This window comes from Lycorma delicatula, chromosome 13 (assembly GCF_047948215.1).
Source record: "Lycorma delicatula isolate Av1 chromosome 13, ASM4794821v1, whole genome shotgun sequence".
Lineage (NCBI taxonomy): Eukaryota > Metazoa > Arthropoda > Insecta > Hemiptera > Fulgoridae > Lycorma > Lycorma delicatula.
Genome location: NC_134467.1, coordinates 4,176,934 through 4,190,069, shown reverse-complemented (window position 1 = coordinate 4,190,069; position 13,136 = coordinate 4,176,934). Strand labels below are relative to the sequence as shown.

Genomic DNA, 13,136 nt, shown 5'->3' with positions numbered 1-13,136 from the left:
TTTCCTGACACCAAATTGGTCTTTTCCTAACACTTCTTCCACTCTCCTCTCAATTCTTCTGTACAGAATTCTAGTTAAGCTAATTGTTCTGTATTCTTCACGTTTATCTGCTCCTGGTTTCTTTGGTATCATGACTATAACACTCTTTTGGAAATCTGACGGAACTTCTTCTTTTTCGTAAATATTACACACACCAGTTTGTATAATGTATCTATCGCTTCATCACTTGCACTGCGCAATAATTCTGCAGGTATTCAGACTACTGCAGGAGCCTTTCTGCCATTCAAATTTCTTAATGCTCTCGTAAATTCAGATCTCAGTATTGTTTCTCCCCTTTCATTCTCATCGCCTTCCTCCTCTTCCTCTATAACACCATTTTGTTAATTCATTTCCTCTGTAATATCTTCAATATATTCCACCAACCGATCGACCTTTCCTTTCGTATTATAAATCGGTGTACCATCTTTGTTTAACACATTATTAGATTTTAATTTATGTACGACAAAACTTTCCTGTATGCTCCATCTATTTCACAAATGTTCATTCCTCTTTCCACTTCTGAACACTTTTCTTTAATCCATTCTTCTTTCGTTAGTTTGCACTTCCTGTTTATAGTACTTCTTTACTGTCGATAGTTCCTTTTACTTTCTTCTATATTTTCTACATTCATTGATCACCTGCAATATATCCTCTGACTCCAAGTATCTTCCAGTACTCTTTGTTCTGTCTAAGTTTGCTTCTGTTGATTTAAGAATTTCCTTTTTAACATTCTCTCATTCTTTTTTTACATATATATATATATACATACACAGACACAGGGGTTTTATTTCAAGGTCTGATTGGTCACGAAATTAAAACCACAGTGAAAATAAAAAAATTTTATTTGTAACAAGTACTTACATAGTTACGCTATTTCTCAACGTAGTCGCCACTCCGATTTAGACATCTGTCATAACATGGTACCAACTTTTCAATACCCTCGTCATAGAATGGAGCCGCCTGTGTTTTCAGCCATGTTTCTATGCTGGTCTGCAGCTCGATGCCAAAATGTTGTCCTCCTAGCCAGCGTTTCATGTGAGCAAAGAGGTGAAAATCGGATGGAGCCAAGTCCGGGCTGTATGGTGGGTGATCAAATACTTCCCAACGAAAACGCTGCAGGAGCTTCTTGTTACAGCTGCAGTGTGCGGCCAAGCATTGTCATGGAGAAAGGCAATGCCTGATGACAACAATCCTCTCCGCTTATTCTGAATTACCCTTCGTAGATGTTGAAGAGTCACGCAGTGATGGTCGTGCCATGTTCCATGAATTCCACCAAGAGAACTTCATTCCTGTCCCAGAACACAGTAGCCATAAACTTTCTGTTGGAGAATGTTCACTTGAACTTCTTCTGTTTACTGTTAGAATGAGTATGCGTCCACTGTTTGGATTGTTCTTTTTTTTCTTCAGTTTCGAAATGGACCCATGTCTCGTCCCCTGTGACAATTTTGTTCAAAAAGTCTTCTCCTTCATTGTGGTAGTGTTGGAGAAACATTAGGGAGGCGTCCATTCTCATTGTTTTGTGATGAACAGCATCTTGGGAACCCATCTCGCACACAGTTTGCGGTCTCTCACTCACAATGGTGTAGAGCTGATCTTGAAATTTCAGGAAACGAATCACTCGAAACAGAAATTGTGAACTGACAATTTTCTCGAATCGCCTCATCCACTCGCTCAACGAGATCATCGGTTGACACTCGCTTCCTTCCCTGACCGCCTGCATCATGAACCTACGTCCTGCTTTAAAGTTCCTGCACCATTGTCGTACTTTGCTGTCACTCATTGAAGTTTCACCATACACATTACTTATTCGTCTATGAATTTCAGCCGCATTACACTCCTCAGCCTGAAGAAATCGCATTACCGCACGCACTTCACACTTGGCAGGAGATGCTATTGTTGTAGACATGTTTATATGCTAGCTGCGTGTTCAGAACTAAACGAAGTGATGCGGCGTGATTGAAGGCCATACTAGAGACGCTGTGCAACATATATGTGCAAAGGATCATCTGATATATATATATATATATATATATATATATATATGCTTGTTATAAATAAGCTGTAATGCTCTCAATCTCAGTTCCATAAGAATATCACAGATACTTCTATTAAAATTACCTATCAGTAATGACTTTAAATGAGAAACAGTAATGGACTAATTTTTTAAACTTTTGAATTTTAAGTATATACTTTCATCGTGCTAAAAATCAATTTTCTAGGACATTATACAAAATTAAAAATGACCAAGCAATACTAGCTTTCTTTAATTTTTTCCAAAATTTATATGCCATCAATATCCCTTATAAAGAAATCCTTTGGGCCATTTTTGAAGAATTTATGCTGAGCCGGTATGGAGATATTAATTCCAAATATCAGTCAACACTTTATGTATGAACATCTGGAAATTTTTGTAGCTTTTTTTTTGAATAAGGAATCTTAATATGTTGACAATTGTAAATATTACAATTACGATATTTAAAATTTTGGCTGATCAATATACTATATTTCCTTTAGAGCTATGCTATTTTGTCAGGAAAGTAATAACTTGCATCACCACAAGCACCTAATTAAACTGTGACTGGTTAAAAGAGAATTCAATATCTACAATTTTGTTTGATATTGAACTACATCTTTGGAATAATTAGCAGAACAGAATTACAGAAATCATTTATTTATTAATTATACAGTGTATAATTAATAAACAAAACCATTTTCCTTTCCTGAGTAATTTATTTAAAATCGATTAATAAAATAATCTAATTAAAATAATGTATTTTGGTTACAGGCAATAAACTGATAGATTTAAACATAATTTCTTTTATGCACAAGGTACCTGCTAGTTTTATTGTTTAAAATACTCTGATAAACAACACATAAATACAAGGGATCATAAACAGATACTGTAACACTTTGGATCCTGAAAATAAATTGAAATAGGGAAATTTTTTAAAATACTTGTTTTTAATATCCATCAAAACTCTAAATATACTTTTTATAGTCAATTGATTTAATTTCAAACTCTATAACAATTAACAAGCCTTTACTAGACATTTCATCACGATAGACGTACAAATTACAACTTTACCAACAAAATTCCTAATTAAATAATGTTGAAACTATAACAATATAAATAGTTTTGAAATTTGTGCTCTTTAAAATTTACAAGAAACGCAGAACGTTTTTCTATAATTATTGGATGAATATAGGCGGTACAAGCAAAGCAATACAAATAAAATATATTAGAAATTGAATACAGACCTCCTCAATATCACGTAGTTTATATACAGATTCCATTTAAACGGTTATGATAAATTTATCAATAATAAAAATTTTGTTAATTAGATAAACAGGGTTGTACTGTATCGTTTAATACTAATAATAATAATACATTAACAAAAGTATGATATTAAATGCTTGCCTTATAAGTTTTTAATTTGATATTACAAAATAAAAATTAATTTACATATTTTAATTGCAATCCATTTTCAAATTAATTTTCATCCAATTACTTCTATCACTTCTAGTATGATTTATATATATATAAAACAACTATCAAGAAATAAAGGACTGTAGTTTTTTAATTTCAGTTTGAATGAAAGAGAAACAGTAACTCTTACTCTTAACACTATATGTACACATTAATAATCAAATAATACAATAACTAATAACTATTAGACATTATCTAACTAAATAATATCTAGCTATTAATATAACAGATTGTGCAAATAATATCTTTAAAAACCAGTATATTATTATTATTGGAATCACAAAAAAATTATGATTATAAATTCAAAAGATTCACAGATTATTAGATATACATTATTGAAATCATATCACATGATATTCAAATAAAAACTGTTACAATTAGCAAATAAGGCAAGCAGTTAATTATAAAAAGATAAGAAAAAACAAAACGTAAATGCTTAAAAATTCAATAACAATGTACATTACAAAAAAATTAAATAACGTGCTTGCTATCTACAACATGCAATATTATGTACAGTACTTGTAATAAATTCTACTAAAAAGAAAGACACACATATATAAAAAAAGATCAGCAAGGAAAAGCTAAATATGCTTATCATAAAAAAGATAAATAAATTAATTTCAGAAAAGATCCTAATAACTGAAAATGATTAAGATCTTATAACAGAAAGTCACATAATTTAATCAAAAAACAAAATCGATGTCGCATCTGCGATATAGAATTACTTTCATAACTGATGTGTGGTTTGTAGCTGCATTTTCACGATAGATATACTTTTAAAGGTACATTTTCCATACATCAAGAGTTTATGAATCCTTAATAAATAAATAAAAAATTCCATACAGCAACAATTTTATCTGATGTGAACTAATGATGATATTGAAAGAAGAAATTTTCAAGGAAAGAAAAACTTGGAATAAAGTATGTAATAATAATGTGACATCCAAGATTCAATGTGCAGTAAAAGTTCACCTGGCAAGGGATGTTGTATAATGAATAATTTACAGAAGGGGTCGGCAACCTATGGCTAGTGTGCTACACTTGGCATCAAACAATTTCTAATGGCACGCAGAAGCTCTAAATTTTACATATCAATTTTATTATGCCCGACACAAAAGTCAAAACAATAAAAGAGCTGTATCACGAGTCAGTTCTCAAAATTTAACAAAGTGTCATTTCCTTGATTCTTTCTACTTCGTAACAATCAAACTAAGGCGATCCTGTTTGAAAAATATATTTGGGAGTATGGCGACTCAAAACTTTACCCAAATCCTGTAACATTTCACAATTAAAGATCGCTTGTCACTCTGTAGGCGAAAATAGGTTTCAGAAAAAGTTTACATTTTTACAGGTTATTATTTTTTTATAAGTGATATTAATCGGTGAGTTTTAAGATAAATATATTTGAATTGTAAAAACAATAAGTCCTACTTAAATAATGTTTAGACAAATAAAAAATTTAATTCGGTTAAATTTTATATATAAATATCAGCATTGATGTTTGTTGATTTATTTATATTTTCATAATACCATTTGTATTAAATATGGCAGAAAAAAAAGCAAAGTTGACCCATTTCAAGAAAATTTGACAAAAGAATATGGATTTGTAGAACAAACAGATTGTGCTGTTTGTGTTTTCTTCTGTAATGCAAGTGCTGTGTGTCACGCATCTAGTGTACAAAGAAACTTTCAAACTAAACACCGATCTAAGCTTATAAAACCTCAGAAGAGAAAACTGAAGCCATCAAAAAAGCTATTTCTGGTTTCAAAAAACGAACTGGTATTTTGAGCCAAGCAGGTGAAAAAAAGAATAAAGCTACTGAATGTAATTTCAAAGTAGCTCAAAGTGTGGCTTTAAAAGGAAATCTTTTACAGATGGTGACTACATCAAAGAAACCTTTTTGAGCGGTGCTGAAATTTTGTTTGGCGAGTTACCAAATAAGGAAATTATACACTTTTAAATTAGAGAAATACCAGTTTCTGCAAGATCAATTGAGAGGTGCATGACTGACTTGGCTGAAAATATAACAACTAAAGAAACAATTGGATTAAAACAATCCCTAATATTTAGCGTCGCTCTTGATGAAAGCACCAATTTAAATGATTTGTTGCGCCTAGCTATAGTTTCAAGATATTACGAGAATAATCACATTTATGAAGAGTTGTGTTGCTTATTATCCCTTCATGATACAACCAAAGCAGAAGACATTTTGACTGCATTTATTAGTTATTTTTCTAAACATGACATCGCCTTGAACAAATTATTCTGTGTAACAACTGATGGTGCTGCTGTAAGGGTTGGCAAGAAAAAAGGGTCAGTAGCAAACTGTTACATTTTCATTGTATTATACACCAGGAGAGCTTATGTGCAAAGACCTCATCCCTGAATTTGGTCTCTGCAATGATAAATGTTGCTAAGATAGTCAAAACTTTCTTGTTTCTCATTTTTCACAGGCAATTCAAGTTTCTTCTACAAGAAATTGAGTGTGAATATGGAGATCTACTGTTATACAGCAATGTTCGATAGCTTAGTTGAAGTGAAATTTCAACTACATTTGTCTGTTGCCTTGAAGCTATTAGGTGTTTCTTGATGAAAAACAGCACATTTTGTTAATTGAAAGATGAAAACTGGTTGTTAAAGCTGATGTTTCTGACTGACAAACAAATATTTAAATGAGCTTAATTTGAAATTACAAGGACAGGGTCAAACAGTACTTTAATTTTTTCTGCTATTGGCAAGCATTTATAATGAAACTCGATATTTTTTCACACGACATCAACAACAAGGCATTCAAGTACTTCCCAAATGTGAAGAACCGTTCAAATCAATTTGAAGTGAACACAGATGAACTTCAGGAGTACATCGAAGCACTCAAAAGTAGAATTTGATAACCAAACTCAAGTCTTCCACATTCATGGACCCTAATTTTCATACCTCATTAAGCTTGACATATTTGATTTGACAACTACTCGATTGAAATATTTTAGTTGGTTGGATACAGATGATTTTTAAATGCAACAGGTTAACTTTGTCTTCAAAATTTGTTGAATTAAGGAAGTCTCTGGAAGATGAAAATTACTTTTACTCTTCTTTCGGCTTTTGGTTCAACTTATTCCTGTGTGAAAATTTTTTCTCAATGAAAGCAAGTCCACAACGAAGTTGCTTAACACCTGAACATCAAGAAAATTGTAAAACTCAAAGTAATAAAGTTATATTGCCAATATTGAGCAACCGGTGTAGATTACACAAGGGCAAGGCTTCCATTAATAATAAAAACTTTTTAAAAACATTTTATATCTTTCAATGTGGTTTAAATATTACTATATTATAACAGTATACCGAATAATTTTAAATGCTTAGTCGGTACACTGTCAGCAAAAGGTTGCCGACCTCTGATTTATGGTAACATATTTATTCATACGAAGATGAATAAATTACTCTCATCTCTACTCAGTAGTTAACAAATAGTGACATAATTCTAAGCTGACAGGTTCATGAGTCTTAATGTAGAAAATTTATCGAGATATTTACATCTGAATTCATATTTCTCATAAATCATGTAAAAAAAAAAAAAAAAAGTTATGAAAGTAATTAGATTCTACCGCCTTAAAAAATATGTACATACAATGCACTCTAATGAAACTTATGAAAAAAGAATTACATGAGGTCTAATTCAAAAAATCTAATTGAGGAACGATAATTTAAAAATAAATTTCAGCTCTTCCCTTACATTTACTCATCATCTGTACAGAAATGGTGTAAATATTTTTTATTTCATGATAAAAAGGCATACTCGATGAGTAATGATGCTGCACATGTGTATAGCTGTCTTGTAAACAGAATGGGTCACAGTGAGCTCGGCATAAAAACATGCAGCTGCAATGAGGAGCAAGCATAGAACGTCTTCTATGATCGTTTGGGCTTATAGCCTTTGATAAATAAATTTTTTAATATAAAAAAAGATGCTAAGTTCAGGTCAATCATATCCAGGGTTCTAGTAGGAACAGGTAATTTAAGTATTTTCTTTTTCTTTAGGTTTTACTTATACCTCCTACTTAATAATCGTACCATGAGACTTCTAAAACAAATTTCTCAACAATTTGCAAAAGCTAATGTGGAAAAAATATGCAATTCATTATTACAAAAACCTTTGAATCAGACCTCACAAAAAATACATATCTAAAAACCTTTTTAGAAATTTCAAAATAAAATTTAAATCGTACCTGCAAAATTCTTGATGTTCGTCATCTTCATGATCCTGTACGCCTTCACCTTCACAGTGCGGACAAGACCATTTACCTTCAGGCGTATCCTCTAACTCCGGTTCGAGACAAACAAGATGATAAGCACGTGGACAAGTATCGCATAATATAATTTCACCGCCTTGTTGACATACTTCACAATAATCTTGATGGTCTGTCTAAAAACGAGAATAAATATATAAATAATAGTTTATAATAAATATGTTATATCTGCGAGTAATATATTTCAAGCCTATGATGTGAGAAATAGCAAACATGATGTCTTTTTTCTATCTTTTTTTTTTGTCACATTTGACTGGTTTGATGCAGGTCTTCAAGATTTCCTACCTAATGCCAGTCGTTTCATTTTGGTATACCCCCTACAACCTAGATCCCTAACAATTTGTTTTACATATTCCAAACACTGCCTGCCTGCACAATTTTCCTCATCTACATGTCCCTCCAACATTAAAGCAACTATTCCAGGATGCCTTAATATGTAGCCTGTAAATCTGTCTCTTCTTTTAACTATATTTTTCCAAATGCTTTTTTCTTCATCAAGTTGCTGCAACACCTCTTTATTTGTCACTTTATCCACCCACCTGATTTTTAACATTCTCCTGTAGCACTGTATTTCAAAAGCTTTTAATCTTTTCTTCCAACTTTCACTTCCATATAAAACTAACTATGAACATATACATTCAAAACTGTTTTTCTGACGTTTAATTTTTCATCTGGAACTGTCACTCCAGATCTAAATTGTTCTTTAACATCATTTACTGCTTGTTCTATGTAAAGATTAAAAAGTAATGAGGATAGGGAACATCTTTGTTCGATGCCTTATTTAAGTCCATATATGCCAAGCATGTTGGTTTGTTTTTCTTTAATCTCCTTCTACTATTAATCTGAGCACTAAAATTGCTTCCTTTTTCCCTATACTTTTCCTGAAACCAAATTGGTTTTCTCCTAACATCTCTTCCACTCTTATCTCAATTCTTCTGTACATTTAGTGAGCACTTAGCGAGTCAAAATGGTATCACTTTTAACAGGGTTTTTCATGATTTTTGAGGTTATAACTTTTGTATTAGTACAATACACAAGAAAGCCTTTTTATTTGCCAGAAAAATCTACAAAAACACTGTAAATTGTACAAATCTGAGATTTTCATCAGTTATTTGAAACCCAATGAATTTTTAAAAAATAATTAATATCCAAAAATTTATAAAACTTTAGGAGTAAGTATATCAGCATTAATATTATTTATTGTAAAACTACTAACATATAAAAAAAATAATTCAAACAATGTATGCCATCCCTGTCTCTTGAAAAAAATTACCAAAAAAGAAATTTCATAGTTTTTCATGTTCAACTTTATTGGTAATTTTCTCATAGAAAGAAGAGATATAGGTAAATAAACATCTGGACTAATCTTTTACCTAGAAAAAATATGATTAAATTGCTTTACGCTTAATCCTTCCAAAACCAATAGTTTTTAGTAATGAATTTTTTCCGTAAACTCTTACAATCACAAAAATAGATGTGCACACCATAAAAAAACTGGCCGCCACAGGTAAACTACTTAAATTAAATTTAAAAAAAGAAAAAAAAATAGTTTTAATAAGGTCCTGAGACATATAGGAAACAAGTGGGTAAGTTAATTTTTTTTTTTGAATTGATCAAGCAACCACCTTGGGGATACTTCAAATGGATTGACCCCTAATAAAGATTCCATGTTTGGAAGTCAGAGATCTCTGCCAAAAACTCAAACCAAGAGTGAAAAACAACCACAAGAAAATGCCTAACAGGAGTTATTTACAATAATGGTTAAGTTTCTTATGAAAAGTCGTGATTTTTTGCTCACTAAAAAAACATTCACTAACACTGCCTTGTAATGCATTTTTCTTTATAAAAAATCTATTTCCACGATTAAATATTCATTAACTGACAAGTAACATGTTTTTACTCTTTTCTCATCATGCAAAATGAAACCGCTATTTTTATTCTTCTCCGACATCCTGCCCTCATAGGGGAAGACACCTGATGATTCCAGCCCCCCTCTGTACCTAGGCTCTGATGGGCTTTACTGGAGGTCAATTTCAAAACCTCAGGCAAAAAAATCTCTCAGCCTTGTTCTTACCTCAGTCAAGATGTCAACGATGAAAATGCTGATAATAAAATGAACTACACCCTAATGGGAAAGGTTGAGTGGTGTTCCTGACAGCAAGCAAACGTGTTTCATCTACAGCCATGATGGTGAAGGCTAAATCACATCATTACCTCTTTTCTCAACAAGAAAATTGAAACCACCATTTTTCAATCTATATTTCATCAGGTGGCAAAGCTATCAGATCAGAGGGTTCAGAAGATACTAGGATATTTATCAAAAGATTATTTTGAAAAACTGTTTAATAAATTATATATATAAAAATATTATACAACAATAATAAAGAATAATATAATTTTTTTTAAATAATAATAAAGAAGGAAATTATTTTTTGTTTATTATTACAATAAGGGTATTATTACAATAAGGGTAATCACAGTAAAATAACAGCTGAATTATGATCAACCGGTCTATATTAAGATAATTTCCAGTGAAACAGAAATAATTAGCAAATAATAAAAATTAATAAATAATAAGAAATAAGTGTTCTTGGCTTTAAAGAAACAATAGTCATTTCTGGGAGTGCAAGAAAATCTACAACTACAATATAAAGTTGATTTTTATTTATTGCATTAAATGTTTTATTAAAATGATCTAAAAACATTATTTTTTAATTATTTTATGTAACCGTATACATCATGACAAAAGTGACGAAATTAACTGACATCACAACCACTAAAAAACAATTCCATTGTATAACTGTTACTGAATCTCCTTATCACAAAAACGGAATAATATTAAGAAAAACCCGGTGAATAATGCAAACTCCTTAAAAACACTTAGTGAGGAAGAAATCCCTCAAAAAAACAACAATTTACCCCAAATCCGAAAAAACTGATACAAAAACCTGTACACTATTTGCCACTTTCAAACTTTTCTAAAACACAATTCTTCACTTCAAAGCAGAAAAAAATATTTAATAAATTATGTTGTGCAAAAAATTACAAAAATTCACTCGCCCCACAAGGCTGTTTATATTCATAATACATACTTACATACATCTTTTAGTCACTGTATTATTTAATTCAACTCATAATACATATATAATACTAGTTACATAGTACATACATATACTATTTGTATGTTAATGCCTACATATAATAAGTTAATATATTATTGGATATACTCTACTGTCACTGCTGATGTACAAGTTTATAACATTTATTTATCTTATGAAATATACACGTTATGTTATTTAACGTAAATTAGAAGAAAAAACTTCAATTTCTTGTTATCTAGGATCCTAATTGTTTCATTCTGAAATATTTTTAGTTAAGTATTTCTGAAACATAAATCACATCTGTCAATTACTTAAAAATTAAAATACAAGATATCTGAAGAAATAATGATTACCTCATAACCATCTTCACCTTCACCGCTAGGAAATTTTGATGTAGTTTTCGTTTTCTTTTTCTTCTTTGCTTTACTGCTAACTTTTGTTTTCGGTTTCTTTTTTGAAGGTGCAGGTGTTTCAGGGCCTTCATCACCTGCTTCTTCATTCCCATCATCCTATGAATAGAAAACAGAATATTTAAATCTAATAAAACTATAAATTTTGCTATTACTTATTCTTATATTGTTCAGAACCACATGTAATTATAACAGTTTCATAGTATTAACAATAAGGCTAATAACAATTTATATTATTCTACAATAAAAACGCATTAACAACCGTTTCTACAGCATATTCCACTCCACAATTCGTTTTATAAATCCGATCATCAAACAGCAACCATTAAGCATGTCATCAATTTTGTTACAAACGAACACAGATGGGAATCATATTTTATCGCTCAAGTAATAAAATTTCCGTTCAAGTAAAATGGTGTGACATAATTTGTTTGATCTTGCTGTTGCAACATTCCCACAATTTCAATTTTTTCCAGGACATTTAAAAAATTCCCCCAAACAGCACGTAACTTAGCAAACTCTTATTTCCAAAAGAAAACAAATTCTGTGTAATAAAATACTGAAAAAGGCACAGCACAGTGAGCCCTTTATAATTTAAAAGAACTCTTAAAGAAATAAAACACATATTTAATGTGTCAATTAAAGATATCTTTTAAAAATTTTGAAATGAAATATTTTTTATCATCTTGAGTGCTCTATTGATTATCTCAAGATACTATGAATAAGCTACCTAAAAGGTATTTCAAACAGATGAATTGGGTTTTAACAGATTTTTAAAACAATGCCTTTACAATGTTTTATTGAGTTAATTGATTTACTCTATAATCCAATTCCAGGCATAACATGAATAAATATGATATAAGTCTGTAAATCATATACAGGATAAGCAACATAGAACTGAACCCATAATGAAACCGCTATCCGACAATATTTATGAAAGACTCTCACACAACTAGCACGACTAGTGGATTTATGTCATTACTGATTGTTGCTGCCATTCGTCAGGTGGTTACGTGTCAGTTATAGTGCAGTATACGTTTTGTTATAGTGCAGTAGTGTTTTGTAAAGTGCCTTATTCAATCCAGGAGAGGATAGCTATAGTTTAGGCCTATATTCGTTCTAGATCATTTGAAGAATCACGTCAAATAATTGTAGAAAAATTTCCGAATGCTTGTATCCCAGCAGAGCAGCATACACGATTCAGTTAAAAAAAATGGCGTACAAGTTCAGTTTCACAAATGCAAAACAAAATAGGCAACCTTCCGTTTGGACTCGACAGACCATTGAAAGGAAAATTACTGCTAGTCCAAAACAATCACTACACAAGATATCTCAACAATCTGGTGTTAAATACACATCTTGTCGTAAAATTCTTCATGAATTAAAATTGAAACCGTGCCGCGTTACAACTGAAGGAGACAGACAAACCGAAACAACTTTATTATTGCAACTGGCTTCTTGAAAACATAATTGGTGGATAGATAGACCCAATGTCGTATTTCACGTCAAACGAGGCACGGTTTCATTTATCTGGCCATGTTAATTCGCAGAACACATGTACTGGATGGCGAGGAATCCTCACAAGATATTCGAGTGTCCACTTCACGATGAGAAAATTGGTGTTTGGTGTGCCTTTTCCGGTAATCATATAGTGTGACCAATATTTTTTGACCGGACTGTCAATAGACAAATTTACCTCATAATTTTCACAGAATTCTATGCATAATTAACCGATAATGAAAAAAAATACAGCTTCTCCCAACAAGATGGAGCAACATATCATACATCAAACGT

The 13,136-nt window shown here is 31.2% G+C and overlaps 1 protein-coding gene across 12 annotated transcripts in view; it reads right to left on the bottom strand.

The window, feature by feature from the left end:
* Mi-2 (chromodomain-helicase-DNA-binding protein Mi-2 homolog) overlaps window positions 1-13,136 on the bottom strand; it is a 161,370-nt gene that overhangs the window by 104,901 nt on the left and 43,333 nt on the right. For all 12 annotated transcript variants that reach the window (XM_075381508.1, XM_075381511.1, XM_075381514.1 and 9 more), the window contains exons 9-10: window positions 11,286-11,441; window positions 7,751-7,947 (exon numbers count right to left, since the gene is read on the bottom strand). In XM_075381508.1, the coding sequence (XP_075237623.1) occupies window positions 7,751-7,947; window positions 11,286-11,441 (353 nt within the window). The remainder of the gene's footprint in view (window positions 1-7,750; window positions 7,948-11,285; window positions 11,442-13,136) is intronic.